We start from the raw sequence: 23,338 nt of genomic DNA on the forward strand, positions 1-23,338 counted from the left end.
CACCGCAGCTGATCGTTATCCCATGGCGCGGCTTCGTTCCAGTCCCGCGGCGCCGTTCAAATCCAGCACGCGCTCACATCTGCCTTTGCTGTGACTCCTCTTCTCTGTCCTGTGATTATACACCAGAACTCTTCAATGTATTCTCTATGTGACTTCTGGCGTTCTATTACAAGACAGAGAAGAGGAGTCACTGCAGAACCTGAAGTGAGTGTGCGCCGGATTTGAACGGCGCCATGGGACTGGAACCAAGCCGCACGAGGGACACCGATCAACTGCGGTGAGTATACTACGTGCCAGCGCCTACTGGGGGGGGGGGGGGGCAATAATAATTTTGACTTTGGATTTTTCGCATTGGCATTTATTTATGGGGTGCAGGTTCATTAACCCCTTCAAGACCGAGCCCTTTAAAGCACAAAAGTCCAGATCAAATTAACGCAATGTTCCTCCTCGCCTTCCTCCTCGCTTTTATTTTTCCACCTACAGGGCTGGTTGGGTGTATGTTTTTGCGCCATGAGCTCTAGTTTTTATTTATATCATATTGGTGTAGCAGAAAAATGTTGATTGCTCTTTATTAATTTTTTGTGATATATAATTTAATAAAATCAGCAATTCTGGTGCGTTTTTTCTTTTTTTCCGTTTACGCCATTCACCGCGTGGGAACAATAATGTTATATTTTAGTAGATCGGAAAATTCCGCACGCTACGATATGTAATATATTTATTTATTTATATTTTTATTTTTATAATGGACAAGGAGGTCTTTTAAACTTTCATTGGAGGGGGTTTATAAGGTTTTTTTTTTAAACTTTTCAAAACTTTTTTATTACACTTTTTTATTTATTTTTTTAACACTTGTATTTACTGTAAAAAATGCAATCATTAGATTGCATATACTGGTCTATGCTACCATAGCATAGCATAGATCAGTGTTATCGGCGATGTATGTATAGAGCCTGCCTGAGAGCAGACTGTACACATAGATCGCAGATCCGACAGGACGGAGGTAAGGAGCTGACCCCCGCCTGTCAGCACATGTGATCGGGACCCCCTCAGTGACAGATGCTTGATCTGTTACTAAGCAACTTAAACGCCTGCGGCGCTTGACACAGATGAGAGCGGGATCACTATCTCTGCAGCGATCTCTCTCTCATCAGAAATCCCCCGTCAGTGTGGGAACGTATATATACATTCCTACTGCATGGGGTATGTGCAGTAGGAACGTATATATAAGGATTGCTGACGCGAAGGGCTTAATTAGCACATTACATTTTATATATATTTGTTTACTTGTTATTTATTATAATCATATATTGATTCACCCTATTAGTATCATTATTTATTTATTATGTGATATGGCTAACACTTGAGATACTGTATTGGTGGTCTTGGCTCACTGGGCCTTACCATGGTCAGTGAGGTTGTTGGATTTTAATTGTTTTAAAAAAAAAAAATTTGCATTCGTGTAAATAAAATTGTCTCTCTTGATCTAGATGAAAAGTGAGGTGCAGTCCATTTTCTTTCAATCCTCTTTTTTCTTGCACGCGGGCACACCTGAATGCACCTGCAGCCCAATTCAACAGAAATGAAGTTCATCCAGCCGGTACTGCAGTACTGGCTGGGATGTACTTCACTAACACCGGACATCCTGTGACACGGCCAGGTCACAGAATGGCCTGTGTCTTGCTAAGTGTGAACCCGGCCTAACCAAGACACCGTGCACATTTTAAAAGACACAACCAGTAAGGATTTACTTTCATCAAAAGGACGGTTCCAGAGTTGCTTTAAAGGGAACCATCCCGCTGGATGGAGCATATACTGTACCTGCTCTAGGATCCGGCTTGCTTCGCAGGTTCCTGGCTGGACGTCCCGCTCAGCCAATCAGTGTGCTGCGTTTGGGCAGCACACTGATTGTCTGAGCGGGACATCCAGCTGGAAACCCCCGAAACAAGCCGGAGCGTGGAGCAGGTAATGTATATGCTCTGTCTGGCGGGGGGATTTACAGAGCGGTCTCCTTACATACTCGCAGCGGGATGTCCATTCCGCTGTATGTCTTCCATACAAACTACGGGCCACAGATCCACAGCGGTTTTCCGCCCTGTGTGTTTGTATCTTTAGGGTGTGTTCACACGTACAGGATCTGCAGCAGATTTGATGGTGCAGATTAGAATCTGCATCTGATCTGCAGCAGATCCGCAGCAATTTGATGGCGCCGGAATTAATTTGCTTTTAATCTGCAGCATCAAATCTGCTGCAGATCCTGTGTGTGTGAACGCACCCTTATGCTGGGTTTACACGGAGCGATAACGATTTCTAAGTAACGATTTTTCTTTTATAATGATCAGCGTTTAGATGGAACGATATATCGTACAGAAAATTTGTTTTCCGATCGTTTTGCGATCGCTTAATCCTATCTCGCACATAGGTAAAATCAGTGAACGACTGTTTACAGGGAACGATCAGCGAATTTTTTGGGAATGACGAATGACGATTTAAGAACAAGTTAAAAGATCAAAATGAACGATTTCTCGCTCGTCGTTCGATCGTTCGCTGCGTTTACACGTATGATTATCGTTCGAATTCGATCGTTATCGTGCACATTCGCACGATAATCGTTCTGTGTAAACCCAGCATGAGGGTGCGTTCACACGTACAGGATCTGCAGCAGATTTGATGGTGCAGATTTGAAGTTGCAGATTCAATGCAAAGTAACTCTGGGCCATCAAATTGCTGCGGATCTGCTGCAGATGCTGTACATGTGAACGCACCCTGAACCTACAAATGGTGCCTGATACTGCTCAGTTTAACCTCTCCTACATTTCATGCCTTTGACACTGCCTGCTAAATAAGTTCAGGAGGGAAATGTTTTTACTAAGAAACTGAACATAAGACCAAGAGGACATAATCTGAGGTTGGAGGAAAGAAGCAGCTTAGTGTAGTGCAGGGCTGGTGCCATGTTTAGTGTGCTGAGACCGACAACCTATTGCAATACATTGCTGAGTAATGAGACCCCCAGTGTTTCTCTGCACATGCGCAGTGCCGTACGGGTAGTACTCAAGGATACAGTTGTCGACCGTCAAAAGTGGCGTCACAAGCTTCCGTTTCCATGGCTACCAAAGAGCCGTTCCCACACCCGGAAATCAGTTTGCGTTCCAATACGCGCACTAAGCCCTGCCGCTGTCGTCTATTGGTGGAGTCGTCAGGGCTTGTGGGCGTGGTTAGCAACGACATATCCGGTGAGGTTTGTGTGAAGAAGCGGCGGAGGAGGCTGCGTTGTTTTTAACGGAGGTGACGACAAATTCGCCATGTCAGAGACCGACCCGAAAACCGTGCAGGACCTCACTGAGGTGGTGAGTGTGGACCCCGGAGCCCTGTGTTCCCTCATGACCCCGTCACTATTCCGGGGCCCGCTCATTTATTTCCATTATACTGCGGTTACCCAGAGGTCCGTTGTCCATTCTGGGGACCTGCTATAGTCACCTGAGATTATGGCCACATATCCATTCTATAACCATGGGGCCCCTGTATCCGCTATAGTCACCTGAGATTGTGGCCACATATCCATTCTATAACCATGGGGCCCCTGTATCCGCTATAGTCACCTGAGATTGTGGCCACATATCCATTCTATAACCATGGGGCCCCTGTATCTGCTATAGTCACCTGAGATTGCGGCCACATATCCATTCTATAACCATGGGGGCCCCTGTATCCGCTATAGTCACCTGAGATTGTGGCCACATATCCATTCTATAACCATCGGGCCCCTGTATCTGCTATAGTCACCTGAGATTGTGGCCACATATCCATTCTATAACCCTGGGGCCCCTGTATCTGCTATAGTCACCTGAGGTTGATGCCACATATCCATTCTATAACCATGGGGCCCCTGTATCCGCTATAGTCACCTGAGATTATGAATACATATCCATTCTATAACAATGGGGGCCCCTGTATCCACTATAGTCACCTGAGATTGGGGCCACATATCCATTCTATAACCATGGGGCCCCTGTATCCGCTATAGTCACCTGAGATTGTGGCCACATATCCATTCTATAACCATGGGGCCCCTGTATCTGCTATAGTCACCTGAGATTGTGACCACATATCTATTCTATAACCATGGGGCCCCTGTATCTGCTATAGTCACCTGAGATTGTGACCACATATCCATTCTATAACCATGGGGCCCCTGTATCCGCTATAGTCACCTGAGATTGTGGCCACATATCCATTCTATAACCATCGGGCCCCTGTATCTGCTATAGTCACCTGAGATTGTGGCCACATATCCATTCTATAACCCTGGGGCCCCTGTATCTGCTATAGTCACCTGAGATTGAGGCCACATATCCATTCTATAACCATGGGGCCCCTGTATCCGCTATAGTCACCTGAGATTATGAATACATATCCATTCTATAACAATGGGGCCCCTGTATCCACTATAGTCACCTGAGATTGGGGCCACATATCCATTCTATAACCATGGGGCCCCTGTATCCGCTATAGTCACCTGAGATTGTGGCCACATATCCATTCTATAACCATGGGGCCCCTGTATCTGCCATAGTCACCTGAGATTGTGACCACATATCTATTCTATAACCATGGGGCCCCTGTATCTGCTATAGTCACCTGAGATTGTGACCACATATCCATTCTATAACCATGGAGCCCCTGTATCCGCTATAGTCACCTGAGATTGTGGCCACATATCCATTCTATAACCATGGGGCCCCTGTATCTGCTATAGTCACCTGAGATTGTGACCACATATCTATTCTATAACCATGGGGCCCCTGTATCCGCTATAGTCACCTGAGATTGTGGCCACATATCCATTCTATAACCATGGGGCCCCTGTATCCGCTATAGTCACCTGAGATTGTGGCCACATATCCATTCTATAACCATGGGGCCCCTGTATCTGCTATAGTCACCTGAGATTGTGACCACATATCTATTCTATAACCATGGGGCCCCTGTATCCGCTATAGTCACCTGAGATTGTGGCCACATATCCATTCTATAACCATGGGGCCCCTGTATCTGCTATAGTCACCTGTGATTGAGGCCACATATCCATTCTATAGCCATGGGCCCCTGTATCTGCTATAGTCACCGGCGATTGGGTACACATATCCATTCTATTACCATGGGGCCCTTCTATATGCTGTAGTCACCTGAGATTGGGGCCACATATCCATTCTATAACCATGGGGCCCTTGTACACTCTATATTCCCCTCAGATTAGGGCCCCATGTCATGATTATGGGGGTTGTAGTTCGTTCCACTTGTGTAGGGATAACCGGGGTCATTGTATTTCTGTGTCCCCATTCCCATATTCCAGTATTTTTAGCTGCAATTGGAACAATTGAGAATTCATTCATGTCCTTTGTGTGTTATCAACCACCCCTTCTGCGTTGGTGGTGATAATGGCATCAATGACATCACAGCAATGGTAGAATCCTGCAACCATGCTAGGGAAGTGGCTGATTTATCCTTCTATGTCTCTTCAGGTCCAGAACCTGCTGCAACAAATGCAGGATAAGTTCCAGACCATGTCAGATCAGATCATTGGGAGAAATATCCTTGAGGATTGTACAGGGGTGTATGTAAGTGAAGCCTATAGTGTACCTGTCATTATAACTTTCCAAATCTAAATCAACAATAGATGTGATATAAAGCAAGTTTGCAATATACATTCATTATTTGTTGTTGTTATCATGCTGTAAAACAAAGCTATACTTACCAGAAATCCAGGTCCAGTCTCCTGAAGGCAGATTTTCTGACTTGTGCTGGTTAAAAAAAAAAAAAAAAAGATTAAACACAGACATTCCGGCCAGTACAGAGAGTCATGGCTCAATGTGTCCGTCAATCACATGACTGCCTTGTGAGCGCTCAGATGGCCTGGGATACACAGGACTTCCTGTTTTCTGACTCTTTCTCAAAAAACAGGAGTCAGTCAGAAACAGGAAGTGCCGTGTTTTTCTTGATGACTAAAAAAAAAATAAATGTAAATTGCAAACTTGCTTTATATCACATCTACTGCTGATTTAGATTTTGAAAGTTACCACTAGTACATCGCTTTGTGTTTTTTTACATTAATAGACTGGCGCAGGGATGCTGGTGGTGCGTTTTGTTTTTTTTTGTTTTTTTGAACCGCTGCCTGATTCCCACTCACGACGCCAGTCTATTCCCAAGCACCGGCTCAGCATGAAGCACTGGGGGCCGGCAGGAGAAGTTTTCTATAGGGGTTTGTTACTTCTCTGGACAGTTCCTGTCTCGGCCAGAAATGTCAGCAGAGAGCACTGTCAGACTGAAAACAAAACCTTTCCTGCAGGACATACAGCAGCTGATAAGTATGGAAAGACTTGACATTTTTACTGCATTTTTACTGCATAACCGTCTTAAGGAGTTAAAGCGTAACTGTCATTTCAGGGTCATTTTTCTGAAAACATTAAATATCAACAGTACAAGCGATTTTAAGAAACTGTAATAGGTTTTATGTACTAAAAGAGTTTCCTTCTGGACTGAAAAAGCAATCTCCCAGCCTCCCCCCTCACATCAAATGAAGCAGGATTTCTGTCTCCCATTATGTGGCTATGGAGAGGGGAGGGGCTGTTAGGAGTGACTGAGCACGGAGCAGTCCTGCACAGCACAACACCCTGCAATCTTCTCTCAGTAAGTTCATAGATAAGCACTGACCTTTCTGACCCCAGAATCCTGCGGTTTAGGTGCCCAGACAGTCTACAAACAGCTGACCTTCATGTCACCTCTTCCTGCTCCCTCATCTCCCTCAGCCCCTCCCCCCTTCATAGGCTTACAATGGAGAGAGCAGAACCCGTCTTCACTGGCTTCTCTGTAATGAAGACGTGTTTGCCTGATAATGCACAGATAAGAAGTCAGGGGGGGGGAGGCTGGGAGATTGCTTCTTGAGTACAGAAGGAGGCTTTTTTTGGCTGATGAAACCTATTACAGAGTTTCTTAAAATCGCTTATACTACTGATTTCTGCAATAAAAAAACACATGACAGTTACGCTTTAAAGTTCATAGATCAGCCATTGACTGACAGGACAGTTGTCTACGGGTGGCATTAGAGAAGAACCAGTCAAATATTAGAAGATTAGAGAGCCACACTATGGAGTGACACTGCGCCAGCAGAATAGGGTCCTGAACAGACTGTCCAGTTTTGTCTGATAGCTGTGATGTCCACTGTTACTATGTGTAAATTGTTTAACACATTTTCCTTAACCAACCCCATCACTTGATGACATGAGCACTCGTATCGATGACCTGGAGAAAAATATTGCGGATCTTATGACGCAGGCGGGCGTAGAGGAGGAGGATGGTGCTAACAAGGTATGTACATCATTACATTAGGGAAATGGAACTGAAGCCTGGCCACTGGTTGCTCAGGTTAACAAGTAGCTGTTCAGGTTATAAGTTTTAATAGAAAGTGATAACATTTTGGCCTTCCATTCAACATGGTAGCAAAATCTAACATCTGGCAGCATCATGTGTGCAAGGAGACATCCCCATTCATTAATATTAATATTATTATTATTAACAGCAAGGGACTGTTTAGGTAATTTTCTAAATATATACATCAGCAGTTAACTTTGAGATTTTGTTGATGTGTTAAACAAAAGGCCTACTTGTGATGTGAACATGGCCTGATATAGAATTTTTCTTACATGCTTTATAAAATGGCACTTGTCCGCACAGTAAAATGGTATAACTTACTGATTAATACTGTGTAATGCATCCATTGGCTAACTGAATTAGACCAAATGTGACATACTCACCCACCATGTTGCCCCTGACATTGGCCAACATCTTGTCCATGAGCAAAGTTAATAGCAGTAATCAACAGCAACTGTTTTACTGTGTCTAAATCTACATGTATATTCATGTTGTCCTTCTCTGACTGACACTGCTGTGTTAGTAAAGTTACTTGTGAAAAGCATTCACGGTGTGATGAATGTAAGAAATTCTGCACAGATGAGAGATGTGGTGCTTAGGTGCACCTGTACATCAGTGTAGTCCTCCACTTCCATAAGCTACTATTTACCTGTTGGATATTTGAACAGATGTTTTTTTTTTCTGGACATGTGTATGAAGACACCAGTGATTGCTGAAACAACAGTGCCTGTATAAGTCCCCATAAAGGAACAGAACACCTGTTATAACATATACGTCACTGCTCACTGTCTGGCCCCAAAGCAGATAAAGCGTTACTCCAGCCATGTAAATCTTTTTATGTGTTGCTTCCCTTGCATACAACATAATAAACATGCTATTCTTGCCTCACTATGCTCCCCAGTATCCTTCTGTGGCATTTTTCTGGCTCCCTGATGAATGCTCCGGCCACCACTTTTGAGGCGTATATTACTTTACATTCAAGGGCAACAATATATAAAAAGTTTGGCATGGCTGGAGCACCCCTTTATGCAAAGAGGAAAGTAAGCAGTAATCTTTAGTGTCTGGCCCTAAAAAAAAGTTTAGTGGTGATGCACAGCATTCTCACTTAAGCCCTTGGACACGCTAAGCCTGTCTGCCACTCCCGCTGACTGGTAGACTGCAGAATTGTCTACCAATATATATTATGGATCTATATAATTTTCATGTGGGGAGGGAATGGGGGGGAAAACCTTTTGTTCGCTGCACTACTCCTCCTTTAACTACTTCTTGGCTGACTGGGTAGGAGGCATGTCCAGCTATGCTGTGTGTGCCAAGCCTGGAGCTCCGTTTGAATTTATATGCTGTTGGGTCATATGGTGTACAGTGAAGTAGAGACATCAGCATTTTAAGTGCAGCTCTAGATGTGGCAGGTGGTGTGTTTGTCACTGACCTCTTTCTTTACCTTTTTATTAGCAGGCTGCCAAACACTGAAGCGACTCTGATTTTCTACCAGCGCACAGGACTACCGGATCATTTTCCTCAGTGTTGTGTGTCATTTCTTAGCCGTGTTGTATATTTAGATGGATTGTTTTGTATTTTATCCTTTTTGTGACTTCACTTATTTTTGTTTTCACATCTGCAGGAAAATAAATAGGAAAAAGGCATTTTTCTGTCTGAAACTTTCCTGCTACACTGCTCCTTCTCAGTGATGTGATGGGATGTCATGGGTAGGGTCAGTAATAAGTAATCATTCTGTTCTCTGGGAGCTCATGAGATAACCTGAAAGTCTATTGTATGAACACAGTCTGGTCACATGACCACCTAGACATGATACTGCTATTTCAGAACAAACATACCTTTATCAGTACTTGCAAACAGGGCTGTGCAGTCGGTAAGCCGCAGCTCCGACTCCTGAATTTTTTTTCAGGACCGACTCCTGCTCCTTCATAAATGGCCAGTCATATACCAGGGGAGTTATTTATCACACTGGCTCAGCAGCTTCTCCCTAATGTCCTACATGATCCTGTGGTGACTTCTGAGTGAATAAAGGAATACTGTATATAAAGCAGCTTCTCCTGTGTGTGTGCAGTGGATGCAGCCAGTCTCCAGCCTCCATGTCCTGAACTACTCACAACTAGACTAGATGGAGCAGGTGGTCTTTTCCTGCTGCCAGTCTTCTATGTTTCTAACTATATAATTACCATACTTAAAGAAACACTAACAATGCCAGATACCTGTAATATAGAGGTCAGCCATAGTGATAGAGAGGGGTCACACAGTGATATAGAGAGGGGTCACACATAGTGATATAGAGGTGACACAGTGATATAGAAGGTCACTGTGGGGGCATGCAATAGCACACACACGCACACTTACAACTTGCTGCAGCCATACTGAGCACACACACACACACGGCTTGCAGCCAAGCACACATACACACAGCCTGCTGCAGCCATAGCACACACACATGCATACACACACAGCCTGCTGCAGCCATAGCATACACACACACACACACACACACACACACACACACACACACACACACAGCCTGCTGCAGCCATAGAACACTGAAGGAAAAACACACAATCCTAGAGAGAAAACACAACATTGAGGACAGAGGTTACTGCTACACTACATATGTCTTCTCCTCCTCTATATTACACAGGATATCTTCATTTTACACTGCTGCTCATATATCCAGCAACCAGGAAGATAGCAGCACAGATCTCCCTCCACACAATGGACTCTTCCAGCTCAATAACAAACTAGTGACTGACAACTTTTCCCAGACCATCCCTATCTAATAGGGCCAGAATATTGCTCATAATATATATTCATGAGCAAAACTTGTAAAATTCATATAAAAATTCAGTTCTACAATTTTCTAAGATTTTTTAAAAGCTGGAGTCGGTACATTTTTTTTTTCCGACTCCAGCCAAAACTAGCTCCGACTCCACAGCCCTGCTTGCAAACAGTTGCAACCTTTGTTGACAGAATCTCACTTATAAGTGTATTCTGATTGTTTAGGCTGGTTTCACATGAGCGTAAGGTCCAATTACCAACCAAACAGGCTGACGTTGCCCGTGTAATAAAGCCAGCAATCTGTTGATAAACAAGCACATGCTTGTTTGTTTGCTGATGGAGCTGTTCTTACGAGTCAAAAAAAAAATTATTGCTCATTGGCTTCACTGTGCAATGTGATGGCAGTAAAGGGCCACACACAAAAAAAGCCAGCAAGGACATCGCCCATTTACTGCAAGCATCATAACGGAGCGTTTACACAGAACGATTATAGTTAGAATGTTCGCCATATTGATCGCATTTGAACAATAATCGGCTTGTGTAAACACAGCGAACGATCAAGCGACAAGCGAGAAATCGTTCATCTTGGTATTTCAATATGTTCTTAAATCTTTGTTGGTCATTCGCTAAAAATTCGCAGATCGCTTGGTGTAAACAGCCTTTCACAGATTCACCCTATGTGTGAGATGGGCTTAAAGGGGTAGTGCACCAAAAAATTTTTTCTTTCAAATCAACTGCTGCCATGAAGTGCCAGAGATTTGTAATTTACTTCTATTAAAAAATCTCAAGCCTTCCAGTACTTATCAGCTGCTGAATGCCCAGCAGGAAGTGGTATTATTTCCAGTCTGGAGAGCAGGAGAGGTTTTCTATGGGGATTTGCTCCTTCTCTAAACAGTTCCTGACATGGACAGGGGAAGCAACAGAGAGCACTGTGTCAGACAGGAAAGAAAACACCACTTCCTGCTGGACACACAGCAGCTGATAAGTACTGGAAGGCTTGAGATTTTTTAATAGAAGTAAATTACAAATCTCTGGCACTTCATGGCAGCAGTTGATTTAAAAGAAAAATTTTTTTGGTGCACTACCCCTTTAAGCGATCTTAAAAACGATCGCATTAGTGATATTTTTTTATTTTATTTTTTTTAAACGATTTTTCACTTTGTCTTAACACTGATCGTTATAAAAACCAAATCGTGGCCACGTCATCAGCTGCTCAGCCGCGATTGGCTGAGCACAGTTATGCTCAGCCAATCGCGGCTGAGCTTCGGATGACGCTGCAGAGAGCGGCCGGCACTCGGGAAGATCCGCCGGCCTCCCGAAGAAGACGTCACTGCTGAGGATCGGAGACCGTGGTTGGCACGTGACAGGTAATGTATAGCGCACCACACTTCCGGGTACACGGGTGGGGGTGGTGGGACACGGGGAAGGGGGCCATTCACAGACATAACATACATTACAAAGTTGTATAACTTTGTAATGTGTGTTATTCTGTGAATAATTTTTTATCGCCGGACAACCCCTTTAAGGCTCCAGAAAGCCCCATTGAGATTCAACCATAAAACACACTTGTTAATAGCAATTGCTGTGTTTATCAGTTTGTCCTTGATCACCAGTTGTTATTGATAGAGGTGCAGCATTTTGTGTCCATATCCATGAGAAGAGACTTGTAAGGAGGTGCTGGGGCTGAAATGCCCATGTTGGTTTTATTGTAAGAGATATTTACAGTATGTTGTTGCTTCTGTCCTGGATGTGAGAACACTTATTAGACACGTTGCTGTATGCAGCTGCACATGCTGACATCTCAGCCACAGGGGCCACAAGCAAGCATCGATTAGTGGTGCTCATTGGCCGTGCCCTTACACGGTGCGCCAAATCGAGGAGCCCAGGCAGATCCTTGTATCATTTCCACAGCCTGGGAAACTGACAGCACAGATATGTATATACTTACATCTACGCTGCTTGTGATCCGGCACATCTCCTCCAGTTTGGCCACTGCCTGAATCTTTAGTTCCCGCCTCATCTGTCTGTCTAAATTATTCTGGAGGCGGGGCCTGAAGATTGAGCCGGCAGCAGAACTGGAGATGTGCTGGATCACAAGCATCCGAGAGGGAAGTATATGCTGATCTTTAAACTGACAACACAAATATATATTTATATACCTGTGCTGTCGGTTTTCTTTCATCATTATTGGGCACAGATCCCCCTGTTTACAAAGGACGATGCGTGCCCGACAACAATACATTTAAACGCCTGTTCTAAAGACTCATGTAAAAGGCCCGTAAAGGGGTTGTTCAGTGAAAAATCTTTTTCTTTCAAATCAACTGGTGTCAAAAGTGATACAAATTTGTAATTTACTTCTATTAAAAAAGCTCAAGTCTTCCCATACTTATCAGCTGCTGTATGTCCTACAGGAAATGTTTTTATTTGCAGTCTGGCACAGTGCTCTCTGGTGACATATCTGGCCAAGACAGGACCTGCAGAGAGCACTGTGTCGGACTGAAAATAAAACATTTCCTGCAGGACATGCAGCAGCTGATAAGTATGGGAAGACTTGAGATTTGTTAGAAGAAAATTACAAATCTATATAATTTTTTAATACCAGACTTTCTGAAAAAGATTTTTGCTGGACAACTCCAACAACACTTTACAGAGCCTTAGATAGACTTGATCAGTCATCAGCTGCACATCCCTGGTTAACACAAATGATGTAGGTGTACACAATCCCAGGAGTCAGCTGACAAATATAGTCTTATTTGATGTCTTTGAGGGTGTTTTCACATGTTAAGATTTTTTATTGCAATTATTGAGTACCAAGCCAGGAACAGACAATCGGCACTACACTAGCCCTTGTGATTCTGATTTGCAAGCGGGACATAGACTTGCCACTTTAACCTGCTCTTACAGAATAACGTATTTGGTACATCAGGATTGCAAGTGTTTTACTGCAATTCAAAGTGTTGTGAGCGCAGCAAAGCTTTGAAACTGACAGTTAAACGGGAACTCCACATAAGGAAAACTTGTTTTCTATTAAAAGTTATATACTGTAGTTGTGTCTATATATAATGTATTACCATATCTGTACGGTTCTGTCACACTGGTAGCTGATGGAAACCCAGAAAGTGAAGAAAAATGGCCTCTGTGCCAATCTACATTGTCTCCTGCTCCTACTGCTCTCCTTCCTTAGGGTGGGTTTAGACTACGGAATCGGCACAGATAAATTCCGCTGCTAGTACGCGATCATGGCCTCGCGCCTTTCTGCAGCCTCCATAGATACTATTCTAGTTAATTCTTTCGACGAAATGCGGAATCCGCCTGTGCATAGAACGGGCAGAGAGAAGCGCGCGGCCGTGAGCGCGTTCTATCGACGGAATTTATCCTTGTGGATTCCGTAGTCTGAACTCGGCCTTAGGAGACAAAATTCCATGCCTCTGTCTCACATTGTGTATGTTTGCTGAGCACATGCTGATGCAGACAGGGGCCAGGGTGTGATGTCACAGTAGACTTGGCTGGATTCCCCAATACCCTGAGTGATTCACTATCTCTGACCAGCCAGAAGCAGCTGCTGCAAGTTTGCTGAAACACTGCTGTGAAATTAGGGCTATGTTCACACATGTTGGAGTTTCATTGCAGTACTGCAGCGTATTCACAAAAATGACGCAGTAACACAATTAAATTATGCTATACGGCAGAGATGATCAGAGACGGTACTGCCAATCCCACCTGCACAGAAAACAAGGCATAAACAGTATATCCCATGTAAGGTAATATCAGACAAAGTCCTTATTGTGGGGCTCAACGTCAAAGATAAAAGATGCTTGATCATAATACGTGCGTGGAGATTAAAATAATTAAAAAAAAAATTTAAAAGTTCTTACTTAATGCCAATATCAGAGTTAAGAGGTAGAGATTACAGCATGCTGTGGGGTGTTACAGGTAGAGAATACAGTGTGCTGTGTGGTGTTACAGGTAGAGAATACAGCGTGCTGTGTGGTGTTACAGGTAGAGAATACAGTGCTGTGAGGTGTTACAGCTAGAGAATACAGCGTACTGTGTGGTGTTACAGGTAGAGAATACAGTGTGCTGTGTGGTGTTACAGGTAGAGAATACAGCGCGCTGTGGTGTTACAGGTAGAGAATACAGCTTGCTGTGTGGTGTTACAGGTAGGGAATACAGCGTGCTGTGTGGTGTTACAGGTAGAGAATACAGTGCGCTGTGTGGTGTTACAGGTAGAGAATACAGCGTGCTGTGTAGTGTTACAGGTAGAGAATACAGCGTGCTGTGTGGTGTTACAAGTAGAGAATACAGCGTGCTGTGTGGTGTTACAGTTAGAGAATACAGCATGCTGTGTGGTGTTACTGGTAGAGAATACAGCGCTACGTGGTGTTACAGGTAGAGAATACAATGTGCTGTATGGTGTTACAGGTAGAGAATACAGAGCTGTGTGGTGTTACAGGTAGAGAATACAGCGTGCTGTGTGGTGTTACAGGTAGAGAATACAGCGTGATGTGTGGTGTTACAGGTAGAGAATACAGCGGGCTGTGTGGTGTTACAGGTAGAGAATACAGCGTGCTGTGTGGTGTTACAGGTAGAGAATACAGTGCGCTGTGTGGTGTTACAGGTAGAGAATACAGCGCGCTGTGTGGTGTTACAGGTAGAGAATACAGCGCTACGTGGTGTTACAGGTAGGGAATACAGTGCGCTGTGTGGTGTTACAGGTAGAGCATACAGCGTGCTGTGTGGTGTTACAGGTAGAGAATACAGTGTGCTGTGTGGTGTTACAGGTAGAGAGTACAGCGCGCTGTGTGGTGTTACAGGTAGAGGATACAATGTGCTGTGTGGTGTTACAGGTAGAGAATACAGTGTGGTGTTACAGGTAGAGAATACAGCGCGCTGTGTGGTGTTACAGGTAGAGGATACAATGTGCTGTGTGGTGTTACAGGTAGAGAATACAGCGCACTGTGTGGTGTTACAGGTAGAGAATACAGTGCGCTGTGTGGTGTTACAGGTAGAGGATACAGTGTGCTGTATGGTGTTACAGGTAGAGAATACAGTGTGCTGTGTGGTGTTACAGGTAGAGGATACAGCGTGCTGTGTGGTGTTACAGGTAGAGAACACAGCATGCTGTGTGGTGTTACAGGCAGAGAATACAGTGTGCTGTATGGTGTTACAGGTAGAGAATACAGCGTGCTGTGTGGTGTTACAGGCAGAGAATACAGTGTGCTGTATGGTGTTACAGGTAGAGAATACAGCGTGCTGTGCGGTGTTACAGGTAGAGAATACAGAGCGCTGTGTGGGGTTACAGGTAGAGAATACAGCGTGCTGTGTGGTGTTACAGGTAGAGAATACAGTGTGCTGTGTGGTGTTACAGGTGGAGAATACAGCCCGCTGTGTGGTGTTACAGGTAGAGAATACAGCGTGCTGTGTGGTGTTACAGGTAGAGGATACAGCGTGCTGTGTGGTGCTACAGGTAGAGAATACAGTGTGCTGTGTGGTGTTACAGGTAGAGAATACAGCGTGCTGTGTGGTGTTACAGTTAGAGAATACAGTGTGCTGTGTGGTGTTACAGGTAGAGAATACAGCGTGCTGTGTGGTGTTACAGGTAGAGAATACAGCGTGCTGTGTGGTGTTACAGGTAGAGAGTACAGCGTGCTGTGTGGTGTTACAGGTAGAGAATACAGTGTGCCGTGCGGTGTTACAGGTAGAGAATACAGTGTGCCGTGCGGTGTTACAGGTAGAGAATACAGCGTGCTGTGTGGTGTTACAGGTAGAGAATACAGCATGCTGTGTGGTGTTACAGGTAGAGAATACAGTGTGCCGTGCGGTGTTACAAATAGAGAATACAGCCGCCCCTATAAAAAAAATTGTGTCAGTACAGTACAGCGAAATTTTATATTACTTCAGAGTTCCTGGCATCAAATCCGTAGCACATCTTCCATGCGTGGACTGTATTCATGGAATGTGTGAATGCGGCCTAAGACAGCTTGATAAATCTTAGTCATTAGGCATGTGACATCACAGGGGTATAGATAAAGCAGGAGATTCTGCAGGACCTGTCATCACTGGGATGCAGAATTTATGGTAACATGCAATGATTTCTTGTTCTTGTGGGGATTTATGTAAGACCGGCATACCTGTACCTTGATAAATTATCCCATAGAGGTTGGTTTGATTTATGGACATTCTGCTTTTGGATGTGCCTAAATATAATGTACATGGCCACTAGAGGGAGACAGTGTCAAATGGAAAGCTATCAACCATTGAAAGGGACAAGAATATGTGTAATACTACTGTGCAGTATCTATTTGTACCAAAGTCATACTGTAGAGTGTCAGTACATTTAGAAAGTCGTACGGGGCTGTATCCATGAATACTGCACAGGAGAACTGGCACTGTGGAGTATCCATACAAAACAAGAAAAGTTGTACCGTGCAGGTAATACAAATGGTAAAGGGTACCTGTCATGAAGTTGATGTCTCTGAATCAGGGTACAGATGCCATAGATACATTAATAAATGGCAATAACAAAAATATGAAGTGATTGTTGTGTAGAGCAGACTCCATGCATAACCCCAACAGGTCATGATTTGAGGATATCCCATACAAAGAACATTTTGGGGGGATTTCTCGGTGGGCCAGCCGAGCCTGTCACTGACTTTTCCTGTTTTGTTGTTTGTTGGGTTTAAGGTAGTGTGCTTAGCTTTTTTTCCCCATGTGCACCATTGATCCCTGAACACCAATGACACTTGTCCTTCCTCGGACCACTTTTGGTAAGTACTAAGCACCACATACCAGGAACACCCACACACTCACCTGCAGTTTTTCAGTTATTCTAAAAATTATTCTGCTCATGTAAGTGTAAAGCAAAAAAATCCCCAACATCCTGGGCTGTTCTTTTTTGGCCGTTTGAACCAAATAATGGCCGTCATTGTAAAATATCAAATGTTAAATAAGGACATAGGGGGAAAATAGCCATATAGTTGCTTTCCTTTCTGCCCCACAGCGCTGCTACGCTGCGTAATGGATGAACACAGTTTAGGTCCTTGGGGCGCGTTCAAACTACGGAATCCGTGCAGAGAACTTCCCGCAGATTCTGCTACTCGCTCCCGTTTTACTGTCCCCTAGACTCCATTCTATGCTGATTCCGTTGTCTGCCCAAAGAATTGACATGTCAATTCTCTAAACAGATGTCAGAATCTGAGCATAGAATGGAGTCTATGGGACCGGCAAGCAGTGGAATCCATAGAATGTTATTTGTGAGAATTCTGTGTCAATGCACCCTAAGGGGACTAAAAAATACAAAAATAGTTTTTTTGAAGTGTTTTGGAAAAATAATTAAAATGTAAAAGGAAATCACCCATTTAACAAAAAACGATAAAGATGTACATATATTAGGTATTGCTGCTTTTTAAATGACCTACACTATGTGACCTGTAATTAATTCCAAACAATAAATGCTATTAAAAAATTGGTTTACCTTGCTTCCAAAACAAAAAAGATCACATGTACCACAAAAATGATACCAATAAAAATTAGAGCTCATCCAGCATAAGTCCTCAAAGCAAAATAAAAACATTATGGCTTTCAGAATTCCAAAAAGGTTAGTTTTTTTATTTTATAAATTTTATTGAACAAAAGTAGTAAAACATAAAATTATGTAAATTGGGTATCATTATAATAGTACTGAACCTGAGAATGAAGAGAACATGTATTTATACTGCTGTGAATGCCATATAAAACATTTTAAATTGCCAGAATTTCTTTTAAATCTCTCAAAAAAGTTATCAAAAAGTCATGTATACTCCAAAATGTTACAGCTGGTTCCCCAAAGAAACATCACACAATGCTGTCAACTGGAAATTAAAGTACGTGTAACGCCTGGAGTCGTGGATCCACTGAACCGTCACTAGCGATGGTATTAACGGCACCAGGGAGCAGAGTCTAAGGGGCCGCTGGTTTTGACCAGAGCCCACCGCAAGGCGGGATGGACTTGCTGTGGCAGGCGACCCCCAGGTCGCTACCCCTGGCTTGGTTGCTAGTGACAGCAGGCAAGGCGTGGCAGGAGCAGTAGGCAGAAGGTTACAGGCAGTGCTCAGGAACAATGGGTAAGCAGCGGACAGGGACTAGGGAACGGGAAAGCGGACAGGGACTGAGGTCAGGAACAACAGGGAGCTGGGCCAAACGCCATGGGAAGCATGTAGAGGCTCCAACACGAGGGACAGGGCATGCTGGGATTTATAGGGAGTGATTGTGTGCATACACCAATTAGGGGTGGACTGGCCCTTTAAATCTGAGACAGCCGGCGCGCGCGCGCGCCGGCCGGCACAGGCGGTGACAGGAGCGGGGCGAGGTAAGGCGTCCCCCGGGGCCGAACAGGCAGCAGCGCCGGGTCCCTGCACATGGACCCCGGTGGCTGCATGGGGAGGAGAGAGGTCGCGGCGGCGGCCCGGTAACAGTACGTTAGAGCTGTCAGAATATGGTGACACATGAACAGTAGAGATGATAGCTGGATGCTGTTTGATCCCTATGATCACTTATCGTGTAGATGGGTGGTAAGTTGTTGTCTTGGGAAAACCCCTTCAAGTGTTTTATTAGCAAAAGTAATAAAATAATGTAATAAATATAGAAAACAGATGTATCAAAGCTTTGCTGTTCAGGCATGATGGGTGTTGTAGTTTTCCAACAAATGGAGGGTTGAAGGTCCCCCCTCCTTTCAAAAGGAAGGGGTATAAGGTGACTGGGCGTATAAGACGACCCCTGACTTTTAAAGATTACTAGGGGTTCGCCTTATATGTCGGAAAATGTTAGCCCCTGCCTGACCGCAGCCCTGCAGCTAAATTAAAAAAACAAACATTTAACTCACCAAGGGCCCGTTCCTGGCCTTCACGCGCCTCTCGTACCGTTCCCAACGAGGGGGTGAAATCCCAGCCAAGTCCAGGAGGCACGTTTTAATGGACAAGGCCTCTCTGGACCTCAGGCATTGTGACGTATACTACCTGAGACGGAGATTGCCGAACCTCTCCTGGACAGCCGAGCTTCTCATCGGAGAGGCTCTGCTGCGGGGAGAGCTTTGGGAGAATGAGAGCATCTTTTTAGCTATAAAAAAAATATGAATGTCACCCAGAAGAAAAGGCAATGTCACACTATAACAGCAAGTCATAAGGGGCATGGCCTCTGTGTAACAATGTTGTGGGCAGCCGTGACAATACGTGATCATGTCATCGATGAAGTAATTGATGATGTCATTGATGATGTAATCAATGATGTCATCAGTGATGTTAACAATGATGTCGATAAAATTATCATTGTTGTCAATGATTGTCATCAGTGATGTCATTGATGATGTCATCGATGATGTCATTGAAGATGTCATTGAGGATGTCACTGTCAGAATCTTGCTATTTTAGTAGGTTCCTTATGTTGTCCATTTCAAACCATTTAATTTTTGGATGAAAACTTTCTTTAATTTTGTAGCTGTTTCAAAGGCAGAAGCCGGCAGGTCACTAAAGGCCATTTTATCGGCTTTTTTTTTAATCTTCGATTTCAAATTAACTCAAATTCAATTCAATCTTTCATTTACCTTTTTTTTTTTTTTTAATTATTATTAAATTGAATTAAATGGGAATGTTGAAGGGCTCACCTCAAGGGCCACAAAATCAATTTTTAGAGGACTCACTTTAAGGGCGTGCTAATTTTCTTTCTATATGTTTTTAGGTTAAAGAAGTCATTCTTTAGCAGGCAGGATCAATTAATAGAGGCGGTGGTAGTGAGTGGTTTTTCCATTAAATTCAGCTTACATTTGCCTTCTCTCAGATTTGTTTAGATTCTCTCTCATCCACGACATCACTGATGACAATTATTTACAACAATGATAACTTTATCGACAACATCATCGTTGACATCACTGATGACATATTTGATTACATCATCCATAACATCATCGAGTAGTGATGACATCACTTATGACATCACGGATGACATCATCAATAAAATCTCTAATGTCATCATTGCCAACATAATCGATGACATCAACAACATCAATGATGACATCATAGATAATAGAACCGAAGACATCATCCACATCACTGATGACAATCAATAACTTTATTGACAACATCACCGTTAACATCACCGATGACATCATTGATTACATCATCGATTACATCATCGAGTAGTGATGACATCACTGATTACATCATCAATGACATCATCAATAACATCACCAATGACAATCATTGGCAACAATGATAACTTTATCGACAACATCATTGTTGACATCACTGATGACTTCATCGATTACATCATCGATAACATCATCGAGTAGTGATGACATCATCGATGATATCACTGAGATCATCATTAATGACATCTTTAATGTCATAATTGTCAACATCATCAATGACAACAACATCAACGATGACATCATCGTTAAAAGAATCGAAGACATTATCGATGACATCATCAAGCAGTGCTGACATCACTGATGACATCATCGATGACATCAGGAAAAAAAAAGGAAAAATTGGCTCTGTTTAACACTGCAGGTTGCATGCTGCTTGTGGCTTAAGTACATACAAAAAACAGAAGGTGCAACAGCAACCCACAGGTGCAAGGGCTTACTGTATATACTCCTCCCAGCGTACACACGGTAAACACCTGCTCTGTAGATATTAAAAAGTGAGGATCTTAGCAAACTATTTGATCAAACAGAGTGTACCATGTCGCCATGTTAAGGCGTCCTTGAGACATGGTCCCTACTCTAGCATTCTCACACTAGCAATGGCCTCTCCTGGGCTGAATAAGCCTACAACTGGGCAGATAGGAGCCAAATGATCCTTTTTTTATAGCACCCTTGGGACATGGGTGGAGTGCAGGCCAACAGGAGGTAGCCCCACCCACCACATTCAACAGAAAAAAAAGGAAAAATTAGCAGCACCTCTATGACTCTGTTCACACTGCAGGTTGCACGCTGCTTGTGGCTTAAGTACATACAAAAAACAAGGTGCAAAAGCAACCCACAGGTGCAAGGGCTAACCATATATACTCCTCCCAGCGTACACACGGTAAACACCATTGATGACATCATTAATGACATTACCAATGACAATCATTACAATAACTTTATCGACAACATCATAGTTGACATCACTGATTACATCATTGATTACATCATCGATGACATCATCAAGTAGGGATGACATCAACGATGACATCATCAATGATATTATCGATGACATCATTGATGACTTCATCAATTACATCATCAATGACATCACCAATGACAATCATTGACAACAGAAATCCCGGCAACTCACCACTAGATCATCATATAGTATAGCTTTATTTCAGTTCCATAAACCAAGTGTGAACATATTAGTAGCAGAACGCGTTTCGGCGATATGCCTTTATCAACTGCCTAATACATAGTGAGAACTATCTAACTTAAATAACAAAGAAAGTCCAAAAATGCTTGCGGCTGAGGCGTGTCCCGGTGACGTCTTGCTCACACCGGGTTCAATCAAGGTTCCTTAACCATTTCATGGAAAGTCCAATCTCAAAGCCGCAGCAACAACATTTCAAATGTGAATATACACTAAAATGGACATAGATGTAACATATAATATAATACAATATAATACATAATTAAAATCAATAAACCGCCTAGTTATAAATATAAGGATGAATGAATAAATACATATAAATAAATGTACTACAAAATACAAAAATTCTATATACATATGTACAAAAGGACTCCCAGATATATAGTAATAATAAATATGTATCAAAGTGGCTATAGAATAAATAAATAACAAAAATAGGTAAATAGAGAAAAGCCTACCGTTATCATAGAGAAAGAGTAAGATTGAATACTGTTGGTTATCGTGGCTGGGGGAACTATAAAGGCATGAAAAAGGTTAGAAACAAAATTAGAAACAAAATTAAAAACAAAAAGGGGCACGGAAAAATATTTAGAAAGACATTATAAAAAGCTACCCAATTCATAATCACGATTGAGGCCTCTAGGATGTAAAGTTTGAAGGGTGTGTATCCAAAAAGCCTCACGTCTATGTAAAAGTTTTTTTATATCACCACCTCTCTCTGGTATCTTGATTTGCTCTAACACCTGAAATTTCAACTGGGAAATGGAATGATTTTTTTGTGCAAAATGATGTGGAATCGGTAAAAGTAAATTATTGCAACGAATCGTGGACTTGTGTTTACTTATTCTGTCCCTCACTGCCTGGGTAGTCTCACCTATGTATAACATACCACACGGGCACTTTATACAATAGACCACATTTCTAGTACCACATGTATAATAACCTTTTATGTTATAGGGCCTTCCCGTCTGTGGATGAAATACCTGGTGTCCTTTGGATACATTATTACATTGAGAACACTGTAGGCAAGGGAAAGTTCCTTTCCTAGGAGTGCTCAATGTCTGTTGGCGTGTAACACACACATCACTTTTGCATACTGCTCTTACCAATGAATTATATAAATTGGGAGGTTTCTTATTGCAGATTAACGGAGGGTTGCGAAATTCCACAATGTTGGGGTAAGCTCTCTTTAGAATATACCAATGTTTCCTGATTGTCCTATCTATTTTATAGGTCAAGGGGTGATACTGTCTCACAAAAGGAATCCTTTTACTAACTCCATCTCCTTCTCTCTCAGCTCGATAGTTATGCTGACTCACCTCTTCCTTAGCTTTAGTTAAAATCTGTTCTGGATAGCCTCTATCTCTAAACCTCTCCACCATCTCGTCCAATCTTTTCTCCTTTACATCAGGATCACTGACTATACGATCAACTCGCTTTAATTGTGATTTTGGTATGGCTTTTTTTGTACTAAGTGGATGTGCACTTGTAAAGTGTAATAAACTATTTCTATCAGTTTTTTTCCGGAATGAGTCAGTTGAAAGAGACCCATCTGGATTTTTTTCCACTCTAGTATCCAGAAAATCAACCGTATATTGGTCACATGTCATGGTGAATTTCAATTCCACCCAAATGGAATTAAGATGCTCCAGGAATAAATCCAGTGCCTCACGTGGCCCCTCCCATATGCAAAAGACATCATCGATAATGTCACGGCCGCGGCGGCTTCCCGCGTTCCGGGTTGCCGC

At 43.0% G+C, this 23,338-nt stretch overlaps 1 protein-coding gene across 1 annotated transcript; it reads left to right on the top strand.

Annotated features, from left to right (window-relative positions):
• Positions 1 to 3,257: 3,257 nt before the first annotated feature.
• LOC138789803 (heat shock factor-binding protein 1-like) lies at positions 3,258 to 9,071 on the top strand. Its single transcript, XM_069968626.1, has 4 exons — positions 3,258 to 3,347; positions 5,523 to 5,589; positions 7,271 to 7,365; positions 8,881 to 9,071. Exons 1-4 carry the CDS (start codon positions 3,303 to 3,305, stop codon positions 8,896 to 8,898), a joined length of 225 nt encoding a protein of 74 aa, XP_069824727.1. The 5' UTR covers positions 3,258 to 3,302; the 3' UTR covers positions 8,899 to 9,071.
• The last annotated feature ends 14,267 nt before the right edge of the window (positions 9,072 to 23,338 follow it).

Source organism: Dendropsophus ebraccatus, chromosome 4 (genome assembly GCF_027789765.1).
Source record: "Dendropsophus ebraccatus isolate aDenEbr1 chromosome 4, aDenEbr1.pat, whole genome shotgun sequence".
Taxonomy (NCBI): domain Eukaryota; kingdom Metazoa; phylum Chordata; class Amphibia; order Anura; family Hylidae; genus Dendropsophus; species Dendropsophus ebraccatus.

Excerpts from the sequence above, each read along its gene's own strand:
- LOC138789803 (XM_069968626.1), top strand. The coding sequence starts at position 3,303 with ATGTCAGAGACCGACCCGAAAACCGTGCAGGACCTCACTGAGGTG. Across the intron at positions 3,348-5,522 it reads TGCAGGACCTCACTGAGGTG|GTCCAGAACCTGCTGCAACA; the intron begins GTGAGTGTGGAC and ends ATGTCTCTTCAG. Across the intron at positions 5,590-7,270 it reads AGATCAGATCATTGGGAGAA|TTGATGACATGAGCACTCGT; the intron begins ATATCCTTGAGG and ends CAACCCCATCAC.